This window comes from Montipora foliosa, chromosome 10 (genome assembly GCF_036669935.1).
Source record: "Montipora foliosa isolate CH-2021 chromosome 10, ASM3666993v2, whole genome shotgun sequence".
Classification (NCBI taxonomy): Eukaryota; Metazoa; Cnidaria; class Anthozoa; order Scleractinia; family Acroporidae; genus Montipora; species Montipora foliosa.
In genome coordinates, this window is record NC_090878.1 from 34,824,715 (window position 1) to 34,838,330 (window position 13,616).

Genomic DNA, 13,616 nt, shown 5'->3' on the forward strand with positions numbered 1-13,616 from the left:
GTTATTCCTAGGGGTGAATTGGCCAGGGAATCCAAATGGCGAATTTCTTCACAAAATGTCATTTCCCGTTTAAATCATAGTTTTTCCTTATTAGAAAGGTTATCATTACCTGCCCCACTACAAAGATCGAGGATCCAACAGTTAGGGTGTCCATAAAGACTGAGTAAAGCTTTGTATAGTCCGACGGGTTTTTCTCTGCTATATTTTGCCCCAACATCTAGGTCCCTTTGGGCTTTCTCTGATGGAAACATAAAGATATTGCTAACTTGATATGTGCATCTATAACAACGAAATAATAACGTCATTTAAACTATTGGGTGTAGGGTCCGTTTGATTGCACTTAGAAATTGTCAAACACCTGCTAAAACGCCATTACAAACTATATATTTTAAAGCCCTAATTGATGACAAATGCGAAACCGATACTATTTTAAAATCATCATTCCAGTATAACTTTTTCGTATTCCGGAATAGGGTCAATGTAAACGCCCCTCAGTTTCACTTTCGCTTGTATTGTTCAGGATCTTTAAACCATCGCTTTCAAATATGAAAAAAATGCGGTGCTTCAATTCGCACTTTTGGTTCCCTGCTAATAGAGGTCTGGTTTCTTTTGCGTTCGCTGGGTTGACGAGTACTGGAGAAGAGACCTCTGCCATGGGTCAAAGCTCACTTTGATCCAACCGCCGTTCACAATCTTGGACGGCACTCTTCAAACCGCATGCCCCATGATATGTTTGCTGACTGTGACTTGAGCCCACTGTGTCCCGTGCATTCCTTTACAGTAATTCCGCTGTTGTTTAAAGTGAGCCCACACAACATGAAGTATGACGTGAGCATTCGGTCGCTAAGTAACCGCCGTGCATGCTCAACACAATGAGTTTCGACCCATGGCAGAGGTCTCTTCTCCCGTACACGTCAGCCCAGTGAACGCAAAACGAAAATGGACCTCTGCTAGCAGGGAACTCTTTCAGAACCAAATGAAATAAACCTCTCTTGGAAATAAAGGTGATTATCACATCTAAAATTAACTTTAATTTTATATATCTGAATGAAACCGTCCTCCGTCCAAGTCCAAAGGCTATTGCCGGATCAATAATGACTGAATTGACGAATAAACTGAACGAGTAGTTAACTGAAGGAGCCATAACAGAATGCCTTGGCTTATCTGCGACTTTTTTGTGTAGTGGGTGTAGGCGAGTTCTACCTTCAGGCCACTGCTTGTCGCGACCTTTGGAACCATTTCCAAGAAGCTCATTACGCCTTTCCTGCAAGGGAACACGATGATGTGGAATACATCTATGCTGTTCCTGATATTCATTGATCGCACATTGCGAAAAAACCGTTCAAGCGTTTCCTCGTTCCAGTCCTATAAGTAAAAGAAACAAACAAAGATACCAAGACACACCGTGAATAAGAAGCATACAATTAGTATTTTACTCTTTGACCATTCCAATTAAGGTAAACATTCACTCAGCTTGAAGAGATCAATTACTACGAAAACAGTACCACGCATTTCACAAAAAATGTTGCACATATTGAACTTGACAGGGAAACAGTGATGACTTCCTCTGATGTTTTCGATATTATTTGTTTTTTGGGGTGTCCAACGATGAAACATAAACAAGTTAAAATTCTACATTGAAGGAAAAGGATCTTCTTCTTCAAACCGCGGACTTATTGTCGATCGAGCCACCGATTAGTACCAGTACTGTTGGCGTTGAGACCTTTGCAGTAGCATCATATACAATGAGGAAGTAACAGAGTAAAGAACTCGTTAAGAAAAAAATCTACATAACGTTTGTGGCCTCTGTTACATGCGTACCTTTGGTAGATCCAGAAAGATCAATGGTGATCCCGCGAATTTCGACGTCTCTTTCACCAATGAACTGTTATTCATTCTTTCAACATCAATGGGGAAAAGAAAAATTGACATTCTCTTTCCGTTTGATGAATGAACGTGCAATTCGTTCGCTGAGTCCTGGGATCGAAATCCTTCCACTGTCTTCTCCTCCTCCTCCCACTTCAAGGCTCTTGCAATATATCCTTTTAAGGCGTCGGACATCCTCTTCCCCCTCTCTTGTCCACGAAAAGCTTGGAGCTTGTCTTCCTCGACCCATTCTGAGAACCCACAGGAAAATAGCGAAATTCTTGAAATGAGCTCAAAATTAGGAAGCAAAGGTCAAGCATATTCTTGGTTTTCTGCACAACTAGGCCTTAATTGAGACTAGATCTCTCCACAGCAATTCCTCTTCATTGAGCTAGAATCTCCTCGCAAATAGAATAGTTTTATTAGGCTGGAGTGACTCGCTCACCTCTTTGCTACCTCTTCCCAGTTTGCACTTCCTGTGCATGTGATGAACTGGCGTTGCACTTCTTTTACCTCTTTGATTCGACTGCTCTCTAGTTTAAGTTCACCAAGTGTAGATTTTCCTTCCAGTACACCATTGAGAAGGCTGATGATTTCGTCTTTTGTGAGGTCTCCTCTGAGGCATTTGAAATTGTAGCTGGGACAATCTACAGTTGCTTTCAGGCCAGCTTTTAAAGTATTCTTTGAAGCTTTTTGTCCCCTTATCTCTAATCTGCTGTATTTTTCTATAACTTTCAACACCATGTCATAAATCACATCGGGGAGGGCACTGAGGAAGAGGATCGTTTCCATTTTTGGCACCTTCAAGACAGGAAGGAAAGTTATGATTTAACAATGAATTAAAATGCATGAATAGCAAACGTTCCACTTTGCGTACTGGTTTTACGACGCGAAATTTTGTTTATCGACACCAACAAAAACGTTGTTACATTGAAAGTTAACGCTTTTGAAAAATTTTGGTGGAGACTTCTTTTAAACCTAGATGAACCATCTAAAAACTATAACTGGAAGAACAGACGTCAGAGTAAGGGAGAAAGTTAAAATTTGCCGAACTCTTTTGTTAATTAACAATTATTCGCCGAAGGCTCACTGATTATCGGTGAATATTCACCGAGACGAAGTCGAGGTGAATATTCACCGATAATCACTGAGCCTGAGGCGAATAATTGTTTTAGTACAAATACACAGGTGATTATTTCAAAAAAAAAAGAAAAAAAAAACATTTCAACGCGAAAATCATCTTCACTAACAGTGGCAAAACGACTACTGGCAGCCATTTTGACCGTCGAGGTGATTATCGGCTGATAATCCGAGATAGCGAGCCAATGAGAGCGCGTGATTTTGTATAATCACCTGTGTATTTATACTAAAATGTAGATAATGTGAGACTAGGAAAAGTAAAGCTAAAAAAACACAGTGCATTGGCGTTCTCGCTTACATGGCTATTATCAATGTTCAAGTAGCTTAAGTATTATTGTACTTTTGTTGTTAATGTCGATCAAGACATGTACATTGAGTGCTATTTAATTCTTCTTAGCGTTCTCGACAATTACTGGCTACTGTGGAAATTGATATAGAGTGTACTTTTCAAGGAATTTAATTAAACATATAGTTTTTTTTTTGTGTGTGACCTATCAATAATAATCTTCAATTATTATTTGCAGCATACATGATTGCACCGCACTCTTCTATTGATTATTCTTGTTTTTTGTTCGCCACCATTAAAACTGAATTGGCAATTATTTTCGTGTACTTACATCCTCCCCAACTATACGCGAACATGCTTTCCTCCAATCGAGTGATTTATGACCAGAAAATGATGTCGTCAGCATGTGCTTGCAGAGAATGATCTAATAATAACAATAAGAAACCCACAAGGTAACGAAGGATTGTACTTCCTTTAAGACACACCCAAAATCTGAAACTTTCTGTGGTTCCCCTGTGGCTTAAGTAACGAATCCCTGCTTAGAATTTCAATTATAAGCTGTCATATCCTGCTGTAATAGGTGCCTAATTTGACTTTCGCCGGAGCAAAGCTGGTGCTTCCAATAGACCTTTTTCATAATGGCAGCCCGATAAAATATTCTTTTGTTTTAATTCTGATAAGCCTTCCTAGCCTCGCTGCAATGCACAAAATTCAAAAGAATATGTTAACCAAAATAAGGTCAGTAGATCCATTTCACATAAATACAATGCAATATCAAATCGTTCGCCATTTATGAAAGTGGTCTATTCTTTTGAAATTTCTAAAATATTGCCTTGGCCAGCGCCGACCCAAACTTGCCGGTCTTAATACATGAAAATATTTTTGGAATGAAATAATGACATTACCTTCTCCTTCGTGTTCAATTCATGATGCACTTTATCCGTATTATTATGAATCTGCGCCAGTCGCAAGGCTTCAAAGGGCTCCATTTCTGAATCCGAAAAATATTAAGTTGGTTTCTGCTGATATCACAGGTAAGGGTCCAGGGCTTCCACGGGAAAACGTACTTACTTAGTAATATTAATTATACTTTGACCAACAAGGAGTGTACAAGAATAGTGTCACTCTATTTCTTAACATTACTCTAAGTCCAAAAAACTGTCTTCATATAATTGGAACCATAAAAATAACGCTATCTTCAGTTGATGGGTACCGTATTATTTAGCAAACTAACGCATTTACAACAAAGTATGCAAGGATGGACTGATGGACAAAGTAATCGCCAAATAGTCAACTGACGAGGATAGCTCGTTTTATGTCTTCTCTGGGCTGCTACGCTGGGGTTTAACTCAGAAATACAAGAGACACTTCGGTCCCCTTAAATGCATTTTATTTCTGGATGACTCGGCCGCATGTTTGTGGAATTAACGTTTTCACCAACTAACATTTTTTTCATGATTCGGAAAGATGTTCAATAATTGCTCACTCTTGCTCTCATGGAAATGTAATTTACTTTCAAATTTCCTTTTTAAATGATAGATAAGAGAGATAAAGATTCAAGTTGTCGGCAATTTCCGAAGAATCAAGAAAACATTTTATGCACGGTACACATGCGGTTTGTCGCTCGTTGCAAACCAAGATCTTAATCTCTATGTAAAAAAAAACAAGTTTTCGACAAACGGCAGAAGTCAGGCTCAAATTTTATTGTTGCCTACTCAATATACACTTAATGTATGATCCCGAGGGAAACAGTTAGCGAGTCAGTCCTGATCGATGTTTCCCGAGATCAAGTCGAGGGAAACATCAGGACTCGAAATAACTAGTTTGCCGAGTGCTAACGGACTGAGACACTTATTAAGAAGCTAATCGAAAAGTCATCAAGACGCAAGCAAATTCATGAGCGATTTTACGTTTTCCGCGAAACGGGTTATCATATTTTAGAGGGATTCAAGTCAATATATATGATAGATCCGCTGATCGAGTTTTCAATTTGAGAAGAAGGGGCACAAAAAGACCTCGCGCTTGCTGTATGAAGTAACACAATATTCGTTTCACTATGATTTGCAGATTTGGGTGCCAAAGAAACAAGGTTTAATTTTTGTCAAGCTAAAGGTGCAATAGTGTTCCTGCATTTACCTTGGCCTCCTTTTGATCAAATGAAGCAACTAATCAGCAATCTACAGAAAAGTGGAGCAGAAGTTTCTAACCTTTTTCATAAGAACATAACGCATTTGATCACCTCCCAACATTGTATACGGATGGACAAAGAATCAAGAAGAAGAAATTCAGCTAAGCTCTCGACAGTTCCGTCATCTCGCGTTGCACTTATTCTCTCTAAAACAAGCGCGAAGAAGGAACAAATTAGTATTTTTGAACAGGCAAAAATGTTAAACATCGAAATTATTTTAGTTGAAGAAATATCTCTTCCGCTCGCAGAAAGAAAAAATATCCCTTCACGAAGAAAGACTAGATCCAAAAGAGCGAAAGAAATTAAGAACAAAGTTCAAGTTAGATCACTCAAAGAACCGTTTCTAAAAGTAGAAGATCACAGCGGAATTTTCAGACCTTTAGTACTGGAAATGAAGGAATGGCCAGATGCACTCACAATGTTTTCGAGGGAAGAAAATACCGTCGAAACTACTGTCAAAAAAAGAGACAGAAGAATCAGTTACTGTGAATTATGCGAATATAGGTTTTTGGACTTGAAAACTCATTGAAACAGTGCTAAACATATCAAGAACGCTAGCGATTCTGAAAAATGGCATGCTGTGGACGGGTTGATATCAAAAATGATTACTGTGGAAAAATGGATAGAGGATAAATTGAAAAAGACTAAGGATTAACATTGATCATCATGATTCGGATTACCGAACTTTTTTTTTTTTTAATCGAAACGTAGGCTTAAGAAAAAACTCGGTAGTCATTCTGGAATAGGTTTGCTCTTTGCAAAAGGATTAGTAAAATGCAACAAAAGAGGAAAACGACGTTTTGCACCCTATAAAAAAATGTTATATATCTTGTTCATTAATAGGTAAATCTATTAATCTAAGAAACTAACAGACACAGTTGCAATTGAAAACGTTTTCTCTTCTCTAGTGCTGTTATTCTGAAAATGTTATGCAAGCTGAAATACAATACTAACTAAGGAGAGTGTAGTGTAACGTGAAGTGCTAGATTTCTATCCCATGCATTACCATCTTCAGTTCGGCCTGCTCCCGTCTGACCTTGTAGCTCAATCGGTAGAGCGGCGGAGATCTAACCCGAAGTTCGTGGGTTCATTTCCCACCCTGGTCAGAGTTTTTCTCTGACCTTGTGTGGGCCCAGTTCCACCAGTAGGGCTAACACATGGTTCACATGGGATAGAAATCCAGCACTTCACGTTACACCACACTCTCTTCAGTTAATTCTGTTTAAAATATAAGTGCTACACGGCCAACGTTTGTATAAACGTAACCTTCCCCTGAAATACAATAGCCGACTTGTTTCTCGATAATCCTAGAGACTTTATTAAGCCGCGCGAAAGTGTAATATCGATTCTAATCTCTCATGCCGTTAACCTGCATAGAAAGACGGTTTATACAGGGCTTTTCAGAGCAAGGAAATACCGAGCGACGCGAGTTTTGATGTTTTCCTTGGTCTCTTGCACTGAAACCCCACGGAAAGAGCATTTTGAATGTCGTATAATTATCTCTTTACATACCATACGATAATGGCGATATTAAGTATCAACCGACGCTTCAGGAAAATGTAGCTGCATGGTATACAATCTTATAAGTGTGTCGGTCTGGACCTGTTACTGTTTTTTTTTTTTACAAAATCGTTCAAGTTCCACAATTACTGAAAGCGTGATACTATTCTGGACTGTGGTTAATTTTTCTCACAGGAGTTCAGATTGGAGGCGCTTTCATGAATATAAAGAAAATTCTTTAACATGATTTACATGTCTTATAAATTTGGCCGGAATGAACTTTAAAACAATGTCAATTAACATGGAATTCCTAGTCACATTGTTGTTGATTTTGACACACAAGGCTGATTTATTCACTTTCTTAGCTTTACTCCGCTTTTTCAAAACCAGATTTGAAGCTATAATTGTGGGATGAGCCGAATGCTGTTGTTTTGCGTCGGCATTGAGATACATCATCTTGGGAAAATTATTTAATCTAGAAATCCTATCTACTGAAGTATTTCCTCCCAAGAAATAATTCATGTTTGTGCTGAGAGGCTTGACCAATCGCTCGGTTTTCCTTAATGGGTTCGACTTGCTTTCACCTTGTGAAAAGCCACACGACATCACACATATTGTAAAGATTTTTCAAAGATTGCTACACTGAACGTGCATTTTAGTATGTTTCATTTTTTACATCCATGTGTTTGTCAGACGGTGAGAGATCGGCATTGATAATGACGCCTGAAGTAGTTCCGTTGGGCAGCCAAGCCGACAGGAAGTATAAACCCAACATTGATCTTTCGAGGCTTGCGCCAATAGAAGGTAATTAAAAAGGGCCACTGAAATTTGTTTTATTTCTTTTGAAATGCCTTTCTTGTCTTTTTGTCTGTAGATATCCCCATGTAAATAATAACACATTTTGTTATACGGTTGTTTCACAGTGCACTCATTTAAGTGTTGTTCGGAAGAATGCTTGCGTAATATGGAATTGTCAGAAATCCTGATATGTAGAAAAAAGTATGCGATGATGTCTCAGATGAACCAGAAACAGTGGATTTTGGATTATCTGTGGGACCACACGAACAGAAATAGGTTTGAGTGTACATCTTCGTTTCAGTTTCAACGTTTCTTTTCTTTCTTTTTATGAAGGAGTTGATATGTCGTAGTACCACTTGTATTTTTTAATATTCGAAATTTTTATAATGATCTGTCTGTCTCCAACAGCATACTGAAATCCCGAGATAAAACCTTGTCTTGCACTGATACCGTCGGAATGCAAAACATGATGTAATTGGCTGTTTAAGCATGGCCATTAACAAAGGGAGCAAGTTTTGATACTGGGGGAATTGACGGTAATGTAACCCGGATTTATGCAATAAGTTTTTTTGGTCTCTCCGGAAAGCAGCTCCGTATCGTGAGGATCCACGTACGTGCTTCTCAATTTGTTCGAACCCAATAAAACTTGTTTGAACCAATAAATTGCAAGGTAGTGTAAATTACTTGTTATGGTGTTCTTTTCAATATTTAAACTGCTCTTACGATTACGATATTTTGTGTCCCTACAGGAGTTTAGAAGGCGTGGTATTTATTGCACGTGGATTCAAGACATGTAAAGAAGCGTGGCAGGCAGTTTATGGTATCAGCAACAAGCGTCTCGACGAGGCTTTGAAGAGTATAATGAATTGCGTGCTAACCTATGACCTATGGCCAAAGGCACAAAACAAATGTTTCTAAGGCTTGGATGAAGCTACTCTTCAGCAGAATTGGAGACAAAATGCCTGACTCATTGGCCATCAATCTTCCAAGCTACCTTGACTACCGTATTTTATATGGTTGGATGAAACAAGATTTAACTGGAGAAGAAATGATATGCTACTCTCAGTTCTGCCGCATCATGAATTCAGACTTTCCAGATGTTTCAATACCAAAGGTAAGTAAAAAGGAAAGTGGCAAGAGTGTGCAACTTTAATTACATGAACAATATACACATTCGATTGACAACGCCTAGAATGGTGCACTCAAGTTCAAAGACCTCACAAAGCTACGTATATATCATTTGGCTGAAGTTTCCGGATCAGAACTTAATTTACTTTTGCATTTGTTTTGGGCAGGTTAATAGGGTGACCAAATGTGATATCTGCACATCTCTGAAGGAAGAAAAACAAAAAACGATGGACAAAACTCTGAGGGCATACTACGATAACTTGTACAAGCAGCACAACGATCTTCAGAGGTATATGGGGATAGACTGAGAAAAGGCACTGTTGTTTACCCAATCATGCCCCTTTTTCAATCTAAAGGGAATTTGCAATCAAAAACGGTACCTCTATTTCAGAATTTTAAAACAGTTTGAAGAACGAAAACAGACTTATAACTATTCAAACACTTAGAATATTCTAACAAACCAAAAAGTAATGGGGACTTAGTGGAATTAATAAATGTAGTAAGCGACATTCGTGACAACCAATCCTTTTCCACCCTGTTTTATCTTACCTTCCAGAGAAGAAAGAGAGAAATACTATTATCATCGAGGAAAAGCTAGAGATGCAATGTCATCAAAGAGTTACATGTGCCTCATCATAGACGGAATGGACCAGAAGAAGCTTCTGATTCCCTCCCTCATTAATCAAGCCAAGTCGTACGGACGTGCTTGGAGACTGAAGACACATTTAACAGGTTTTTGTTTGAATATACATAATAGAGTAGCCTCCTATTCTTGAGTGGTCCGCACACTAGCTGGTGTATCCTTGGTTATCATCCACGTGATGAGACGGCCATGTTGGTGTACAAAAACAATAACGAAACGCCCCCGGTCACACACTTATTCCATACACTTGCATATGTTTCGAAACGTCATGATCATGACCAGAGACAATTACTGAGTTGTTGTGTTTGCGGTTAGTCATGTATCTTCTCAAGTATATTCGCAGAAAAACTAAATCCTACTTAATTTCGTGTTTGAGGTTTAGCCACTCCATACTGTTTTGGTTATTTCATCGAAGAAGTTAGCTAGAAAATCGATAAATCAGTTTGTCGTGTAGTTTACCAACTACTCGACTCCACTAGCTAAGCAACTTAATGATACGCCAAAAACTACTTTCGAAAAACCACAAACTAAAGAATAGTGACAAAAATGCCTTTGTAGCATGAATAATTTAAGTTACAAACAAAAGAGATGAGTATGAAAAACTGTTACGTTAAACGCAGTTTTCAAAATCTCTGAATTGCAGCAGATTTCAGTCTTCTTCAATTGTGCCCCTCCCTGCTTCCTTTTGTATTTGCTGTTTTCTTTAAACCTTACTTATTTATTTTTTTAATTTAACAAATCGAAAGTGGTTCAGTGTTCTCTCTTATCGACAACGATATTCGTCATCAAAACGCGCCTCGCGAGTCCATAACAAATTTTGACTACTGTGATGACGAATATCGTCGTTTGTAAGCGTACAGACAACGCTGAACCACTTAGGATTGTTTTACCACAATATTCAACGACGAAGAAAGTGTTTCTTCAGAGCGTGGCGAAAACCATGACTCAAAGAAAGAGCAAGCGTTGTCTATAACTTTCTCGCAATATGATTGGTTTATTTCCCGCAATTAGCGTTCCTGATTGGCTACAATTAATCCACTACGCCAAGTTAGCCAATCAAATTGCGATATTACAAGCAATTGTGGTAAAAGATAGTTATTTCAAGGTTTTTCTTGATTTGGTTGTCAGTTCCCAATTCCTGAATTTTGTGGGATATCCCCTTAAAGAATATTTAAACATTAATTGTCAACCTAATTCATCACGGAGTTCTTTTTCTTGGCGTTCTTTTGCGAGTTTAGAGTGACAAAGTTCCTAGAGGCTTGCCAGAAACTGTCCCACCTTCAAGCGAAAAGATTGATTTGAAGAGATTAAGGGAAGACATCCCAAAATTTTATAGTTCACGATGTTTCAATCAAAGTCATAAGGAATGGTGGGATGACTTCTTAAGCGACAAAGAGGGAGTTTACGCGACCCCAGAAGATGCCAGCACATGGCTGCTAGATGATATCATCGTAATAAGGAAGAGACCGCACGAGCCAAGGTCAGTCGATTTAGCGGGGGCTATGATATCACCTGTTGTTGAGAAGTCATCTGCGGAGACCGCTATTGAAAAACTCGTTGCGGATCAGTTGGTTGACATACCTGAGGTGAGTTCAATGATAGATGCGCATATATTTGTCTTAATTTAGAGTAACAATGAACAAAGAATTTTAGTTGTTATAAACCACACATAATCCTACACTAACAGCTTTTGATAATTTGAAATAAAGAACTGTAAACAAGACAAGATCATCTTCAAGAGGCGACTAGTTTGTTAAAAGTTCAAGATTAGACATACAAAAAATAATAATTTTCAAGAAATGGGGTTAGAATTTGGAATAGCAAACCTTGTGAAGTAAATGAGGTATCAAACTGAAAGTACAATTAAATTTTAGCGATTTGCATATCCGGAGTCTTTCAAAAGATGATTACTTTTGATTTGTCTAATCTAATAGCAAAATTATGAGACCTCACTAGAGGCAGTGTGGCCCAGTGGTTAGGGCGCTTGCCTTGAGATCCGGAGATCCCAGGTTCAAGATCCGCTCTGACCACTCGTTGAATTTGATCCTAGTAGTCCCTGGTTCAACTTCCTAGCTGCACTTGTAAAGGTTTTCCTTCGGCCAGCTGGGATTCTTAACAGTTGTTTTTGTTGTCTGTTCCGTCGTTTCGCTGTGTTTCATTGGCCCTGAAAAGCCCCTATGGGGAGCGGCCAATTAAGTATGTATTGTATTGTTATGCTGGGTGCGTGTGTGCGTGTGTGTCACACGTTGCATGCCGTTGTGTAGCTGTATTTCTAACTGATATAGAATTTTAATCTCTCAAAATATACGTGCAACTATGACTGCTCGCCTCAAATACCTTTTGCTGACCGCGGACAGTGCATGTAATTTTTTTGACATGCAAAACAAAACAAATTGATAAAGTGAAATGAAAATAAAACGCTACCGGCAGTGAAGAAAACAATCTTTGGCTTATTTTTCAGGTATATGCTGGTGCTTACAAAAATCCAAGGGTCATATCTTCACGGGTGAACAAAGTGACAGACCACCTAAGTGCTCTAAAGGAAGACGTTTTTGTTGCTGTTAATATCGAAGGGTACCAAAAAATTCCAGTACTGGGGAAAGTGAGAAGTGTTGATGCCTCCACCTTTGAACTGGAATACTGGAGGGGGACGTGGAAGACAGAGTGGAAACCATGGAAATTGTCAAACGGAGATACCTGGACAGACATTTTGCCGAAATCGTGTATCCTCTTGGTAGCTTTCGTGTTTGACGAGAAAAATAAGCTCCCTCATGAAACTTACAAGTATCTAAAAGAAACGTACAAAACACTAAGAGGAAGAAGAGAGTAATTAACAAGGAACACAGCCAATCTTAGCATTTTAGCAAACAGTGAACTCGGAACTAAAGAGCATCTAATTTGATTACTGTGATTGTGAAATAAAAAATTCATCTGTCCTGTCGCTATTAAGTTAAATTAACACTCCACCGATCTGGTCATGATCACAAAAACGTAAAATATTTTAGTAATTTGTTGTCATGTTTGTGGATTTATTAGTGAAATCAAGTGGGTATCATCTGAATTCTCAAATATATAAACTGCATTAATTTGCAAAAAAATGACGTTGGAAATTTCCAAGGCTTTAATACATTTACGCGAAAAAGGGCGTTGGAAATTTCCATGGTCATTTATATTACCTTCAAATTTGGACGCTTGAAATTTCCATTGTCATTTTTTTATTACAAGCAAATTTTGATCTTGGACGTTTCCATGGTCGTTTGTATTACTTCTCGCAAATTTGACATTGTAAATTTCCATGGTCATTTTAAATTAACTCCAAATTTTGACTTTGGAAATTTCCGTGGTCAATTTTATTACCCCATAGTTTTGACGTTGGAAATTTTCATGGTCATTTTCCATTGCATTGGATTGATTCCAAACTCAGAGGTTATGTTGGTGTCGTCAAACATCATTTGAAGCTTGCGAATGATCGTTACAGTCCTCTATCTTTTTTATTTATTATTATTATTTTAATTTCTATTATCCGGGTTGACGTTGTCAGTCCGCGCAGACGTTTTGGTCGATGGTATGCTTTCCCGTATCCCGTACCTTTGGCCACAGCTTAAGGGACGTCCCGAAAATTTCGCGATTTTATTAGCTGCAAGTATGAATCACGTGTAAGTTAGGTTGCGTCGCAGAAGGCAAAGTACAACTCATGATCAAATCTTCAGAATGGGGAGAGGGAGAAGGCATCTCACCTAGATCATTCTCGAAAGTTGCGCCAACCATTGATTTCCTTCATAGCCGGCTGAGCAGGGATTTAAGCTCGGAAATATTACAGCTGTGTTTTAGTAAAGCGTCCACTACTGAGTGGGGTTAATGTAGGTCGTATCTCACAGATATCTTTTATCGCAACCCGTAGGAGGAAAACAGCCAAAAATTTTTAAGTTTTCAAATGGAGATTTCAACCGGTGAGCCAACATTTTGTCTAAACACCAAATTTGAAGCAACTTTCACATGTACGATACTCATTAATAAAATTCAGAAATCTAGCCAAAGTTCTCACTCAGATAAATTAAAGTGTTGCA

General features: G+C 38.4%; 2 protein-coding genes and 1 long non-coding RNA gene across 4 annotated transcripts; 2 read left to right on the forward strand and 1 right to left on the reverse strand.

Annotated features, from left to right (window-relative positions):
• Window positions 1-276: 276 nt before the first annotated feature.
• LOC137973384 (uncharacterized) lies at window positions 277-5,064 on the reverse strand. Of its 2 annotated transcripts, XR_011117219.1 has the most exons (4): window positions 4,198-5,064; window positions 3,624-3,716; window positions 1,822-2,667; window positions 277-1,365 (listed from the first exon to the last, which is right to left on the reverse strand). XR_011117219.1 is itself a non-coding variant. In XM_068820187.1 (3 exons), the coding sequence occupies exons 1-3, from the start codon at window positions 4,279-4,281 to the stop codon at window positions 2,308-2,310; spliced, it is 537 nt and encodes a 178-aa protein (XP_068676288.1). In that variant the 5' UTR covers window positions 4,282-5,064; the 3' UTR covers window positions 277-2,307. The 2 variants fall into 2 exon arrangements, 1 of the variants encoding a protein (XP_068676288.1); XM_068820187.1 differs by having other exon boundaries at window positions 277-2,667.
• A 1,729-nt stretch (window positions 5,065-6,793) lies between these two features.
• Window positions 6,794-8,660, forward strand: LOC137973477 (uncharacterized). The gene is made up of 3 exons (XR_011117247.1): window positions 6,794-7,784; window positions 7,904-8,054; window positions 8,528-8,660. It is a non-coding gene; the product is annotated as an uncharacterized lncRNA (long non-coding RNA).
• LOC137972835 (uncharacterized) lies at window positions 8,659-12,790 on the forward strand. Its single transcript, XM_068819536.1, has 5 exons — window positions 8,659-8,892; window positions 9,074-9,195; window positions 9,463-9,664; window positions 10,788-11,135; window positions 12,011-12,790. Exons 1-5 carry the CDS (start codon window positions 8,659-8,661, stop codon window positions 12,377-12,379), a joined length of 1,275 nt encoding a protein of 424 aa, XP_068675637.1. The 3' UTR covers window positions 12,380-12,790.
• Window positions 12,791-13,616: the final 826 nt, after the last annotated feature.